Genomic DNA, 16,147 nt, shown 5'->3' with positions numbered 1-16,147 from the left:
TTAATAGTTGGAAGGTTATCAATAGGAGGACTTCTGAACAATCAAGCATTTTAAAATAATAGCAATATAAGATGGATAATCAAGATGCATTGGTGGCATTTAGCAGGTGGTCAGGCTGCTCCTGTCATAGCTTGTCTGAAAACTGGGGACAGAGTGACCTTCTGGTTTAAACATTTGGTTTCTGGAGAGCAACCCTTAGGATATTAATTCTGAACATTTGTGTTGGCACAAATGTTTGTGATCCTGGTCCAATTGTCAGGGTCATGTTTTGCACTGGCCTGGAGCTGGGAACTGCAACATACAATCCAAGCGCTTTCAAGATGGTCCAATAAGTCTTTCGCTGAGCTTGTAAAAACTCTTGCGAGCATGTTAATGTGTTAATGTAACTTAGGGTAGAACTGGGGTGCAAGAATCAACCTTATTAAACGCTTTCCAACTTCAGGCATTCAGATGGTGGGAGTACACTCTGTTATGCCTAGTGAATGGGGAATATTTCACTGAGGTAATCAAATTCGCTCTATATGAATCCAGTGAAGTTCCCAAGCTCACTAATCAAGCGAACATTTTAAGCAAAAACCTACCTATGAAAGCTATTTCATTTGGTAACATCAAGTCTAGATCTGAGATTATAAAATCTGTAGAGAAAAGATGGCAAAGATATCTAAGGGTGTTTGTGAAAGACCCAAAGAATTAGACAGCGGGATGAAAAGGAAACCAGGCAACCAAACCGACAGCATTTATCCTGCCAACTTATTTTTACCAGTATTTATTTAACCCGTCTCCATGACACACTGCCAAAGCCAAAATCATGTAATCTTGAAGCCAGCAGGATTTTTGCTTTTCTTTATAATAAGCAATTTAAATATTAATAATACCAGGTGCATTGGTGCAAGCTTGTTTTGTCTGGGAAATTATTGTGACCGTAATAGCACTAGTTTCTGCCATTCATATCTGCTTTGGTCACTATAAGCAGGTGTACTCCACAGTAGTATAAGTGCAGTACTGTCAATTTGCCATCATTCAAAGAAAGAGAAAGCAGTTTTTGACAGTCATGCATTGGTAAAAGAGATCAACACTGGATAACTGGAAAGATAGCATGGCATAATGGACAGTGTGTCAGATTTGTACCAGAATACCTGAGTTCAATTCCCTGCTCAATCATGAAGCATTTTGACTTCAGGTCAGTCACAGTCTAACCAGTCTTATAAGATTGCTATATAGATAAAAGAGGGAAACTGTATCTGGGCCACCCAGAACTGCTTTTTAAAAGGATAGGAATGTGACAAATAATCATAACAGTAACAAAACGCACACTCGAAAGTTTGGTTATTCACCGTCCCATATGTAAGAGGCTGAAAAATGCTTCTGCATAGCACAACCTTCTGTGTGGAGCTTCCTGCATGAGTCATTTCAACTGGCTGGACCATCGACAAACCGGTGCTGGACTCTACTAGGCACACAGAAGCAAAAGGCCCAGAGAAGTTTCATGTAACTGCATGTGTTTCCAGGTGTAATAAGTTTGGGCAGTTTTCAGTCAGGAAGGGTGAGGTTTGAATTTTTTTTTATTCAAATACAATGGAAGGGTGGCCTGGACATGTCACAAAACTTATCTTCTAATATCATCTGTCTCATTATGATGTTTGGCATTGTATCCACTTGTTCGTTTAAAAGGAGCAGGCATTATCCAGCTGCAGACTCAAGTAATTTGCCGAGTGCGAACTGAAAATTAGACCCAGTTTTTGTTTCGCCTTAATTCTGCTCATACATATTTGGATTCAGTGGGGGGGTTTTTTGGAGCAGTTTATGAGAAATCACTGAGCCTAAAAACCATAGAAGGGAAAGGGGAGAAATCACTTTTGAGTGGTTCACTCCAGTCTGTCTCGATTGGCATCTATGCCCACTGCATAGCATTTTATGGAGTGCCGTCATTTGTTCCAGTTTAATTTCATACTGAAAAGCTTTTATGCAGTCTTCTTCCTTCACTCGCAGGCTGAATCTTGACCAGAAACAAAAGTTAGCACTTTCCCTGAACCCAGCTGATTTATATTTTAAGACTCGTGTACTCTGTTCTTGACTGGAGCTGATAATGATATGAGAACTTTCCATGTGAGTTTTCCATGTGGCAAAGCCAGTCTACCTTCTATAACCAAACCTTGGCGTAGTCCCCCACAAAAGCTGTTATAGGCAGCCCCAATTTGGCAGCTTTAACATATAGACCAACCCATAGTCTTTGCCATTTTAGCAGGCCACATATTCTATAATTGTAGAAAGTATGTATTTTGCATGTATTCTTCTGTAGGAAAGCAAAACGTGCTTCCCCTTCCAAGTCTTGATAAAGTTCTCAAGAAAATCTGACTGTGCTGAAGACATATGCATGGGATCCAGTGTGTGGATTAGTTGGGGGGAAAGTATAGGGAAAGTATGTTTGGCCACAACCTTCACATGATTGAATCTTAATGTTTTAATGGTTTTGCGGAATGTTGCAGGGTTTGCCAAATTTCTCTAATATTACCAGCAGCTTCTGAATTCTTTGTGTGGCAGAGAGCCATCACAGAACTGCTGCTTTATCCTTTTTTTTTTCGTAGCCCCTCCGAGGCTTCCTTGCTTCAAATGCAGCTTGAAGAGGAATGGGGGAAGTCTGTTTCCCTTAACTGGGACTGATTTTCATTCCGTTTCTGTTCATTTTATGAAACTATTCAGTTAGAATCTTTGTGAATGGAACGTTGATATTGTTTAAGTAACAATTAAAAGGCAAGGCAATTTTAATGTTATGCAATGATTTGTAAATTTCCTGTTTCATTTTCTGACAAATGAAGAGGGAGCCATAGTACCATTTGCTTTGACTGGTCATGACACATGAAACAGCCAGATCAGTTTGAGTGTATTTGTAGATTTCCTTTAAGTCCTCACTTACCATAGTGCCTTTTTACTCTTATGTGTTAGCGTTTTGTGATTCTGCCTGTTGTGCTTCCATCTGCTGGCTGTGGTATATCTTCTTGTGTTTTATTTATTTTGTATTAAGTTGATATCGATTGCAGTTTCACTTTTGTCGTTGAAGTTACGCTTTGAAGCTTTTCCGGCATTGTTGGATGGGGAGGCGGCATACAAATTGTGTGAATTAACTAATGAGGGTTTCTTTAATAATGACTACGCATAGTAAAAATCTTCCCTTTCTCTTTTATTTCTTTCATGCAGTCCTGGTACCTGGGATAAAACCCATAGCTTCCCACCATCCACCAGACAGACCACCTGACTCCTTCCCAACTCTGTAACATGGAAGCAGCAGCAACACAGTGCAGTTACTTCACATCCGTGGAAGGGGAGAAGAACAGATATCAACAGCAAAATGATCATACTCAGAAACGGCAAAAGTTATGGTTGATTGACAAAGGCCGTAACATGGGGGGGAGGAGGTTTTTTTTTTTTTAAAGAACACCTTACTGACTGATGTAATTTCTCATATGGTGCTGGAAATGTTTGGGCTTCATAATTTTTGAAGTGTTTCAATTGGTAGTGTAAGCATTAGGGACACCGGTAGTAGAGCTAGCCTCCTGGCTGATTACTGACTTGCTGTTATAACATTTTCCATATGTCGCCTGGTTGTTTTACAGTATTTTCACTGATTTATTTCCCATACAGGTGTGAAACTTCTTGAGAGATCATGAGAATCAGACTTCAATTATAAGTTTTGTTTGTAGTAGTTGAATTCTGCAACATAGAGTTTACAGGACAGACATGGAGTATATTTTTTCTGTAACATATCAGGATTTTAAAAAAAATTACAGTCAGTTAGGTGACATTAATCAAAACAGCATTATCAACAGGTTGATTTTCACTCAAGTTGCAGAGAAATATAAAACATCAATCAATTGCTATTCACAAGAAAAAAGAAAAAGGTTTAAAATGCTGCACTTACATAAAATGTTTTTGACGATTTTCAACAATTACATAAAATTCACACGGAAATGGGGAAGTTGGTCTGTTTTGATAGAAACTGACAGGAATCAATCAAAACAATCGAATTTTGAATTGAGAAAAGTGCAATTTCATTGGATAGCTAAATATCTTTGTAAGATAGAGATTGTTGAAAATTCTATTTTTGTTTTCCAAGTCCTACCACCCCAGGACTCTAAATTATCGGGGTAAAAAACAGCCTTGCAAGAAAAAAGGGGAGCTATTTTTGCTTTTTATGTTTTTTATTGTTAAACTTGTATCCCTTTAAAACTGAAGGAAATTTTAAAAAAATACAAAAATTAATGGTGCTTTTACCACAATATGTTATCTACATTAAATGCTAATTAATCATTTTCTGTTATCAAAGCACATAATTAAAATTAAATCATAATACCTGTTAATTTTATAAGCTAAAAGTCACTATAATACATTATGCCAATTTTGACGAACTTTATGTGTTTCCAGCAATATAGGGAATATCACTTCTCAAAATATCTTGGCCACAACCCAGCACAGAGTTAGATGTGCGTCATCCCACTGGGTGGGTTTAAGCGTCCCTAGCCCTGGATTGAATTGTGACCCTTGAATTAATAATAGAGAGCTGTCCAGAAAATGAAACACCTTTGTGTCCCTGAACTGGTATTTTTTTCTGGACTGTAAAAGCAAAAACAATACAGCAAAATGCTGATTCTACATCTTATTATTCCAGTTCAAAGGAAGGGCACCCTGAAATAAAAAGTTCAGACCCCAAATGTCCTGTATCTTATGTACAAAAAAGAAAAAGAAAAAAACAGGAAAAATGCAAGTTTTTTTTCTCTATCAGACAGCGGAGCACCCCTTTGCTTCCCATGCAACTTTAAGAAGGTTTCCTATATTATACATATATATACGTTCTGGTTGGCAAGTCCAGCTAATCAGAGAAAGTCTCTGCATGTTCTAGTGTTAGTAACTAATTTTTATATAGTTAATGTAGGGTAAAGTAGAGTGCATTAAGACACAATATTGTAATCCCTAATCCAGGCACTTGCCTTTAAACTATGTTTGTTCGGCCCTTCAGAAGGGTTTCTACTACTGTCCTATACAATCAAGTAAACTGAATTTTTTGGGAAGACACTTTGCTCCTCATCTTTTCCCTGAAACTAATTTTTTTTTGTTTTCTTGATTTGCACGAAACAAAAAAAAAATTCCATATCAATGTGCCTTGCCCTGGATAGCGATTATTTGTGGAATTGTTGCACATGTTCCTATATTGAAAGGGTTTTTTCCCTAGTCAAGCATTTGGAGACACTTTTTTGTAAATGTGACTTTTATGTCAGCCATTGTCAGTTTCAGCATCTTAGAATTCAGTAGAATGTTAGTCGTTTCCACAGATAGGGGGTAGTGTTTTCTCGTCCTGTACGGTCAGTGGCAGTGCTATTCTGAGATCTGTAGATGCTAGATTATCAGTATTTTTGGATGTTGCTGCATTTTACATTTTATTTGGAGTCTTCCTTTTGTTTTTGTTTTTCCCCAGATATATGAAAATATGCAATACCTGCTTATATCATGTAGAAGAAAAGCTTAACAATTCTTAATTTTTCTTTGACTTTTTTTTTATTTGACCAAAGTCAGTGCTGCACTTGACGCAGTGTGTTTTAGGTGTTTGTACTTTTTTTTTTTTTTTGGTGATTTTTGAATGCACACGCAGGAAGGGCTCTTCTTAGAGAAGCAGTCAAACTGTGAAGCACTAAGCTGAACCCTGCTTCAAGCAAGTTTTGTTTTACAACTGTTCCTTTCACAAGCAAGCCTTAAAAAAAAAACCCTCCCTTTTTCTTCAGCTCCCACACCCATTTTTATTAGCAGATTGCAATCAATCCACATTCAATAAAAGTATATAATGCCCATTTTTATATGCACGTTTTTAAAACTTCCAAGTTCTGAAAATTGTTTACTGGTTATTCTCTATTTAAGGAAAAAATGTTTTGGATTTTCATATATGTCAGATAAGTGGTTGAGTAGTCATTTGCTCTGTTGTATTGTGTGATTGTTAGTATTATGGTATCACATCCACTAGCCAGCATCGTTTGCCTTCCCTATAGCACTTAGCAGGGCATTACTTTATTAAGACATATGTGCACTAAAAAATAAAAAATAAAAAAATTAGCAGCTTTCAGTGCTTCACAGTGAAGGGAAAAAAGCCTAGACAAACATTTTGTCAGAACCTTGCTATAAGCCAAGGTATTACCAGTAAATTGGTTGTATATACAACAAAATTGCACCCTTTTTTAAAAAAAACAAAACAAACAAGCAATAGTTTGGGCAGTTAGTTGTTTTTAGTGAGCATGTCGTAGTCATGGCCGCAAAGAGACAGAATCAAAGCTGCCCACTCAGAAGCGATGTAATTTGTATGTTGTATAGTTTTATTGATTACACTGATTTATTCTACCCTATTTTATAATGCAGGACTTTTGTAATGTTGTTTAAATGAGGAAAAATTTCTGTCAAATTAGCTTAGTGGAATTTCTGATTGTTCGTTATAAAGGCAGCATTCATAGAATTGCTTTTTTTTTTCCTTTGGGAACTGGATTTAAGTTAAAAACTTACCTGTTTCCTTTTTGTATGTATTTAAATACAGTTATTTTTGTTCTTTTCTCAATAGTATAGCATATTCCTATGCTTGAGAAGTATAGGCTACTGAAGAACCATTGTAAATGGACATTACAGATATGCTGTATTTTTGAAGGTGTTTTATCATATTAAGTTTGAAGATGGTAAAGTTAGGGAATTCTGATCGGAATTGCATAAAACAAATTGTTTTAAAGGCTTTAAACGTTAGATAGGCGGTCAAGGGTGTTTACCAACAGGGGTTGTAAAGTATTAAAGACACTAAATTAAATTTTGGTTCCTCTTATTATCATGCAGAAACACAGCAGTTCAGATCTGTTCAGGTGTGGAGAACAAACAGTGTTTTATTCCTCAAAATGGAATAGAGAATGGAGATCTTAGGGGAGACAGCTGCATGGGGTGTGCAGTCGACAATAGAAAAAGAAGCTTGGGTCACACTTCAGAATCAGAGTCGCATTTGCATTGCCCATTTTGAAATTGCTTTTTATTCTTTGTGCAAACAACAACTTTTCTTTGTGACCCTTTCTCTGAAAACCACCAGACGCACAAACACCGACTTCCCCCCCTTCTTCCTTCCCACAATCCAAATGACAGTATGTCTCCACAAATGGACTCTGCTATTAAATATTTGTTCTATTTGTCCCTTTTTAAAATTGGACTTTACCTGTTGTCATTCTGCACACCTCTGCAATACTATATTTGTTCACCATATTTTATATATATGTATTTTAAAAATGGGCTAAAATGAGCCATGGGTATATCTTGTTTGTACTGTAATCTTGGCCCCTTCTCTTAATTGAGGAAAGGAATAGAAACTTTTCGGCTCCACATTTTTCAGTCAGCCCACAGGAATATGCAAAATCCCTCTACCCAGTTTTCTTTCACTATTTCTTTTCTCTTCAGTATATTTTGCAGCTTTGTAGTAACAGCGTTAACATTTACCGTACACACACACATACACACACACACAAACGACAAAAGACAAAAAACCCAAATACATGGCATAAAACAGTTTTTTTCCTTGTTGTGATTTTTTTTAAAAAAAAAAAGAATGTCAGTACTATACTTTGCATTGTGTCTCTAGAAATATCTTTTTATTATTTTCCTTTGGTAGAAGGCCTTCATAGAACAAACATTGCAAACCACAACCGGCATGAAAATGTAAGGAGAGCTTCAATGGCACCTAAACGAAACTCATCTTTCATGAGATCTATTGGGGGAGATCTCATGAAATGAACTCTGCCTACCAGGCAAGGTTTCCATTAAACCAAGCTTACAAAGCCAATTTTGTCAATGCATGTATTACTGTTTGACAGTAAAACCCGGCTATGCCACCATCAAGTCCAAGGCTGTGCAATAGTCTAATTAGTATCGAGTACATTTTCCTTTTATTTTTTCCAATAAAAAAGCAGTGGGATGAAAATTGCTTTGATATATAGCAGGTAACATTGAAGCTATTCCATAGCACTTAACTGTAGTGAATACTGTGTCACCAATTCTGAAATCAATTTAATGTTTAATGCAAATCCATTACATGGTGCTATTACAGGCTGGCAAAATGATTTACAAAAATGTGACAACTTGGGCTCAATTCACTCTGCTTTCCAACAATGTAAATGCATAGCAGTGTTTATCTGCATGAGAACTATGCACTAATATAAATCTGAAGAAAAAAAGAAATATATCAACTTTGGTATCTAGTTTCCGTTTACTTCAATCCTTTGCCTTTTTGGTCATTATTATAAATGCCAGCTTTAGGACAGAAAGAAATATAAGAAAACCAGCATAATACCTGATATATTAAAAAATGTAGTGCCTGTGAAATCTGTATTATATTGCTCTTCTGAAGTAAGATTTTTCTACACCAGTAGCCTTCGCTGTCTGTCAGAACCTTCTGATATAGGTGATGTAAAATAACCGTACAATATTAATGCATGCTATTCCATAATGCTTAGTGAGCTGTATGAATATTACTCAAAGTTATGTTAGTCTTTTTTTTCTGACTTGGTTCTTGTCAGATAGGTTTAAAGATATTTCACTGAGAACACAAATTCTGTTTTTTTCTTGATTTTGGGTGTTTTCAGTATCTTGGAGATATACATTTACTTAAAATTCAGTATTACTTGTGTTAGGGGGGCATTCTTTATTCTTGAAGGCAGGCATGGGGTTTGAAATCAGACATCCATGTGTTGGTGGTATTTTTGCTCACAATCTTCCATAAGAACTTTAGGAGCTCAGTCTGAAAGAACAATAAGACATATTTCAATTAAGGGACAATTCTTGAACTTTGAACTGACACTGAAAGTGTTTTTTTAATGGACAGTATTTAAACCAGGTACCCATGCTTGGCCCTTCTTCACACCAGACCTCCTCATATTAAAACAACCTTTGAAGAACTTTTAAAAACCCAACCGCATGTGGCTGTTTAGTTTCATGCACCATTGCAATTTTCTTTTTGTCAAAAGAAAACTCTGTATAAACTTTGGGCCCGATTCATGAATGATCACTAGGCATTAACATAGGATTTGGGTATGTTTTTAAATTCACATTTGAATTCTCTCCCCCCACCCCCCAAGACAAGTGTAAACTTCAGCATGCCAACCAAAGGACTTCATGGAAGCAACAGTTATCCTATGCCTACAATATCTAGATCACTTGACATAAGTATGGTAAAAGGAGTCCAGGAGGGTAATATTTCAATGACAGCACCCTCATTCTGCTGTTTGCATGGATATGAGACATTTTACTGTGCTGTTGAGCAAAGTATAGTTCTCTTGGTCATACAAAAATCTGCAGATTTGGCATATATTTTGCACTTCCTTTCTGGATCTTTCCTTGAGCAAAGAGCATTTGCAATTCAGGATTTCACTAGGCATTTCTTCGACACAATCCTGCATCCTCATGTACAGCCATCCCTCAAATCAGTGAATTTTTTCCAAGCTAGAAAAGTTCTAGAAAATTCTAGAAAACTAGAATAGTCACAGTCCCAAGGACAAAACTAGTATATAAGTAAAAGCCGGAAAAGTTTGGCAATTCAGAGTAGAAAAGTGATCTTAATGTAGTCTTGGAGAGCACATCCAATAAAGCAATGTGGCTGGGTGAACTGGATTCCCTCTTTACCTTCTCTTTTGTTGCTGCTGTAGGAAGGCAGAGAATGGTAGTTTTGCAGTTATTTTGCAGGCTTGCAAAATATGTTAGTTAGTAGGAACGGTCAGCTAGTGAGAAATACCCACGATGCACCTGCTGTTGGCTTCTTTGCACAATTAGGCATTCACCAGTTCGCATGCTCAGTTCTAGTAGTCATATACTTTGATTTTCAATTTCAACTTGGTGTATCAAAGCACTTCCAATGGACATGTGAAAAATCTGCTGCAAAATCACTGAACCCCATGTTAATACCCCTGTGTCTCCACCTTCCTTTATGAATCGGGCCCCTTGTGCCTCTAGAATCTTTGTATTGACTCTCATAGTTTATCATTTTAGTTTTACTGTGTTCTGTGAAAATTTGCAATTGGTTGAGAATCACTGTGGGCATCCATTCTTTTTTCAACTAAATCTCTGCAGGTTTTTTGAGCTGGTGTGGATTAGTTTAACTCTTGTATTCAACCATTAGTGCTACCACCCTCTCACATTACAATACAATTACTGGAAGCAAGTACTGCATTTCCTATGCAACAAAAAAGGAAAATAAAAAATTGCTAATGCTAACACATTTTGTTGTTCTTTACTATACAGTGTGTACATAGGTATCTTTTTGTCTCTATGAAATGGGACCAGCCAGCCGTATTTCTGAAATCTGTTGTCGCAAGAGAACATGGTTTGGGAACAGGCAACAGTGAAACAGCACATTATGAGAATATTGCAGGGTTGTTATTCTGGCATCACAAGCAGGTACAATGAACGACTCAAATAGTCTGGGTTTCATGGTAACACCTATACATTTTCAAGGCATTCAGTGGAAGATCTTCTGTTCTTTCTATCTGGATCTGCTAGCTACAGAGCAGTTGTCTGGCCCAGACTCCAAGATCCTGCCTAAAACACCAAAATCTCAGGAGCAGCTAAACAGAACGCAACACCAATGCTACTTATCCTAGAATATGAACTATTAACATTTCTCTCCTGCTCAGTTGCAGGATACACCTTTGAAATTCCTTACTATAGCTGGCATGAGAACACAGGCAAATTGACTTTTCAAGTATTGCATGGGAGGCATCTGCACCTCAGTGTTCCAAAGTGAATACAGAAGGTGAAAGCTTCCTGTTAAGGAACCATTATCCAGCTGAATACAGCTTAATCAGATGAACTCACAGATAGATAAAAATCATTTTCTTGTGGGTGGGTGTTTTCTGTGATGCCTTACAGGCACATTTTCAGTATAAATTGATTGTACTGCACAAATCTGCTGGATGTTAACTAATAATTACAGGCCTCTACCTAGCAATCTCCTCTTAAAGGGACTAGCCATGCACAGTGGAGATTTTGTTTTTATGTTTCTGAATAGCAGGACCATCACATGGCTAGGACATTTAAAAAGTTGATTTTGCAGTGCTGTGTGGAATTGCTATGAGGAGTATGTAAGAAAAAGGGCCCAAATCTGAATCAGGCCACATATTTTTCAAATATTGAGCTGAGTTCTTTACTATCAGCATCAAAATTAATCATATAAGGAAGTCCATCCTGTAATCATTTTCATTGGTTTTAATGGAAAAACCATTTGTTTGGGGCAATTCCACCCCACTGTTTAAGAGGACATGTTCAGGGCATATGTTCCTCACTTGAAGGATTCTCTTTCTCATTTTTTGTTTTGCTTTGTTTTGTTTGGTTTTGATGCCATCAAGTAAAGGCCGACTTATGGTGACCCCATGGGTTTTTCAAGACAGGAGACATTCAGAGGTGGCTTGTGATTGCTTGCCTGTACCTAGCAACTCTTGACTTCCTTGGTGATCTCCCATCCAAGTACTAACTATGGCTGACCCTGCTTAGCTTCCAGGGTCTGATGAGACCGGGCTAGCCTGGGCCATCCAGGTCAGGGCCTTAGACAGATATATATTAAAAAGCATTCTATTAGAAATTAAAATGCTCACTTGTAGATTGGCCATTGAAAGATCAATCAGAATGTGAGTGAGCTTTTTCATCAGTTCCTGGTATCCCATGTTTGGGAAGCCTTGGCAGCAGCCACTGTTGCTCCCAGTATATTCAACAGGGTAGACAAACTACTTGTCACTGAAAAGGGGGAAACACAAGGGTCGCTCTTTGTTCTCCCTTCTCAGCAAGAAAGGCAGGCTGACAGTTGCTGTCCACCAGGGCTGTAATGGGGGTGGGGGTGAGAAGGGCAGCTTTGCTCCTGTGGCATGCAGGGAGGGTGGAAGAACTGCCTCCCCTACCTGGCCCACTCCTCCTGCAGGAGAAGTACTTCTGCCGCCCTCTCTGCATGCCACAAGGACGGTGGCTGCCCTCCTCATCCCCCCACCCTAGCTACGGCCCTGCTGCCAACCTATAACATGTTTCCCATTTGCCTTTCCTGTCATCCAGCAAATACAATCAAAGCCGTTCCCTCTACCCCCTGCTGGACCTATAGGATGGTTTTCTCATGCCTTCGTATCCTTCCACCAGCCTGCCTTACAACGGAAGAAGCAAAGTATTTCCCCTCCTCACCCAGTTTCATAGAATACCTCAGGCCAAGAGAAGGTGCTTATATAGAACCAGTTCTTCCAAAATCAAATGAAAGGGTGCAATCATGAATGACACCAAGACTGCTGGGTGACCTTGGGCCAGTCACAGTTCTCTCAGAACTCTCTCAGCCCATGCAGTGGTAGGCAATGGCAAACTACCTCCAAATGTCTCTTCCATACAGAGTCGCCATAAGTCAGCTGTGACTTGACAGCACTTAACACAGAGAGACATTGTGACTATCCTGGGCCAGACAATTGGCAGCATCCCTGTCATGTGCATGTCTGATGATGCTGAGACATTCTTGGAAGCCTCCGCCCTTTTACTTCCTGCTGCGCTGAACCAGAGAGCTAAGTGCCAGAATAACCATGTCCCTGAACTTTGGAGGTGATTTGTCTGGAGTCCGTGCATTTCTAACATTTGCCAACGATGTTCAGGATGGATTCGAGAATTTCAGACTACATCTCTCTACTACTCATGAGAAAAAATAAAAGCCCCACTGCATTGGAGTCACAATCTTGAAAGCAAGTCACATTAGAGTAGTACTTCTGCGTTTATTCAGACTCTTCAATTAGAAGCGGGGCATATAAAGCTTAGAATTTTTTATATAGTCAGATGTTTCCTTAGTTTTACTCTACCCTAATCAGTTTTGTGAACTACACTGAGCATACTATAAGTTCAGAATTAAATATAACGAAGCAATTACAATATATTTACAATTGTGTTTTACAGTTTAAAGTAACAAATTGCCATCGTATGCTTGACATTATTATTTTGTCCTGGTCTTCAGATCTGTGTGTGACTGCTTAAATGTAAGTTCTCCTCCTTCATTCTAATGGCAGGAGCAGATCCATGCAGGCAAAGAAATACGTGAAAGAATGTACTTCTCCATAGGAGTGGAGTTCCTGTATCCATAAAAAAATACCCTGTTTTTCAACATGGTGTATTCAGTGTTCAGTGAGATATTGAGATGTAATCTGTCTTCTGAAGCATAACACTTTTTTAAATGGGGGGATTCTTCTATTTATTCTGTAGAATGAAAACACAGTGGGCTGCATCTGTTCTAACAAGGGGTTTCACTAGGCTGGACATTCACTTTATGTGCCTTGCGATAACTTTCCTCATACCATTTTTGAAACTAAATATTTCTTTTACCCTCAATAAACACAGAATCAAAATTCTGCTAAAACTAAGCTGCTCTGAGCCCAGCCTAGGCATGGGAAGGCAGCGTAGAAATTTAATAAAATATATAAATGAATAATACATTAAAATTTGGATAAATCATGTAAACCAGTCTACTTTGAGTACAACATCTGGTTATTTTGTTATAGAATGACACACAAGACAGAACACAGCAATCAAGTGTCTATAAACTATATGACCTAACCAATCTCTGTTTGTTGCTACTATCCTTCCTGAATCTATGACTAGCTCAGTCTGTTCAGTTGGATGAGATAAAACAAATGGCTTCTTCAGCATTTAGTGGTATAATGGAGGATTTGGGGCTGATAATCAGAAAAGACTGCATATCTCCACCTCTGTCCTATTAGGTGGTTTCATTCCAGTCCATATGTCATGAAAGAAGACTGTAGTGGCCTGAATCCTACCACTCCATTCAGGAAAGTGTGGAGCCTTCTCCCAACATATAGCTCAGTCCTGGATCCATTGAGCCACAGGTTATGAGCCATGGGCCAAGACCTCTTGGCTTACACCAAAAGGCCATACCCAGGCTCAAATGCCTGCAATAGGAAAGGACACAGAAGCCCAGCCCACATCTTATTGAGCTGGCAGAGATGGACCCCAAAATCCCTTCTCGTTCTTATGGCAGGGTAAACCTATTTCAGTGGTAATAAATTTATGGCCAAAGAACATACTAGAGCGGGGGGGGGGGGGGATTCAAAATGCACAAATAAGACAACTTTTTCAGTTAAAAAATAAAATCAGTATTTTTAATGCCTAGCAGATGGCAAAATGTACAGCAGCACATTGTCTACTGTACTATTTAAAACAAAGTAGAGTTCCTTGCCTAAGCAAAACTTCTTTTGTGCTAATGATATATAATCCCCAGAATTTTCCATCATCATTCAACTGTATTGATATTGCAGTGAAATCCTAAAGAGACCTCTTGGATGTTATGAAGAAGCAAAAAACCAGCCTTTCAAATTCCTGTTAAGGGCTTATTGAGCTATTTAATCTCTTCCTTAAAGTATAAATGTTTCTGGTGATATGGAAAGAAAAGGAAAGAGAAAGCATTATTAAGGGAGTGGGTTAGTCTAATGTCTTTTATCTGCCAAAGACAAGCCAGTACTGGAGATATTTATTGGTTCAGTACTTCGGCAACATGGTATTAATTGCTTCTGAGTGTTTTGATAGGTAGTTAGCACAAGGGTATTAATGAAAATAGCACCACTTCATTTTAAAATTAACTACTTGGCCATTCAGCAACATGAGCGGATAAATTATGGCAATAAATTTGAAATTGAGATTTATGTAATCGTAACTCAAATTCTACTCTGTAGGCACACTCAGATGAAGCTGTGTGATAACTACTATGCAAGCTTCCTTCTGACTTACTTAGCACAAAAGCTATATTTTACTGCTTCTCTGAGAATTCATTCCCACTAGACTTATCCCTGATATTATGATTACATTTTTATCCCACCCTGCTTCTAAAGAGCTCCTGCTTTGTTCCTTCATTATCCTCACAACTTTCCTGTGAGGTAGATGAGCCTGAGAAATAGTGGGTTGGATCCAGACTAGATTTTCCACTAACAGAAGGTGAGGGTGATTTAAACCAATTCTGCGTTTCTGCTGCAAACCCCCAGTTTACCTCTCATGCCATTCTTGAGGGTTCCCTGTATCTCAGGAGCAGCCTTTCAGGGAGATGTGGGCTGTAGTAAAGAAGGAACTTTCTTTTCCGATGACCGAAGTGCCTTGTATGAGCAGAAAATTTAGTTTGGATCCCACCCAGTGATTAGACCAAGGTCATCCAAGAACTCTGTGACCAAGGGGAAGATTTGAACCCAGTTTTCACACTCTAATAAAATAATTTTCATCATTACACTGCACACAGTTTCTAATCCTCAACCCTTTCCTGCCTCATGCCCCTTGAGTTTGTTACATCCATGGCAAATGTAACTGTGTTTCCTCATTCACAATGGTTTTTTGCTGTCAAGTCACAACTGACTTATAGCAACCCCATAGGGTTTTCAAGGCAAGAGGCAAGTGGTTTGCCATTGCTTACCTCCGCATTACGCCCCTGGTGTTCCTTGTAGGTCTCCCATCCAAATACTTACCAGGGTCGAGGCTGAAAGTGTGTGACTAAACCAAGGTCACCCAGAAAGTTTCCATAATAGAGTGGAGATTCAAACCTGGGTTTGCCAGATCCTATTCCGACAGTTTAACCACTACATCATGCTGGCTCTCATTCACAAATATTGAGATTGTATCTTTAACTTTTTAACCAAACGGTTTAGCGTTTCCAAACCTATTAAAGTCCATCACGGAGAGTATAAATAACTGATTAGGGAGGAAAAAACAAAGCACCCAAAGAACAGTCCACAAGCGCCCAATTTTATTCAATCGTTTAAAAGAAACCAGGCTACTGCTTGCATAGAAGGCTGCCTGGGAACTTTGTATGGGCTTCTTTGGGCTCCCTCAAGAATAGGCAAGATACAAATGTAAGACCAAAAGCACCCTGCAAGATGTGTATTCTGCGATCTTGGTACTTGTCCCAGGTGCTCCAAGGCTCCAAGGTACCAGGTATTCATTTGGGTTCTTAATGAGGTGCAAAGTGTCAGGGATTAAATTCCCCACAAACAGCTGCATTCGTACGTCCTTGTCTATGTAGCAAAGTTATATATGTGTGTTATTCATTTAGAAAATCTTAAGCAACACAGGTTATACCCAGTTTCTACTC

General features: G+C 38.5%; 1 protein-coding gene across 5 annotated transcripts in view; it reads left to right on the top strand.

Moving 5' to 3' along the window:
* NFIA (nuclear factor I A) overlaps positions 1-3,424 on the top strand; it is a 556,273-nt gene extending 552,849 nt beyond the window's left edge. For all 5 annotated transcript variants that reach the window (XM_056845664.1, XM_056845662.1, XM_056845665.1 and 2 more), the window contains one exon: positions 3,196-3,424. In XM_056845664.1, the coding sequence (XP_056701642.1) occupies positions 3,196-3,213 (18 nt within the window). In that variant the 3' untranslated portion in view covers positions 3,214-3,424. The remainder of the gene's footprint in view (positions 1-3,195) is intronic.
* Positions 3,425-16,147: the final 12,723 nt, after the last annotated feature.

Source organism: Euleptes europaea, chromosome 2 (genome assembly GCF_029931775.1).
Source record: "Euleptes europaea isolate rEulEur1 chromosome 2, rEulEur1.hap1, whole genome shotgun sequence".
NCBI lineage: Eukaryota > Metazoa > Chordata > Lepidosauria > Squamata > Sphaerodactylidae > Euleptes > Euleptes europaea.
This window is presented reverse-complemented; position numbering and strand designations above follow the sequence as displayed.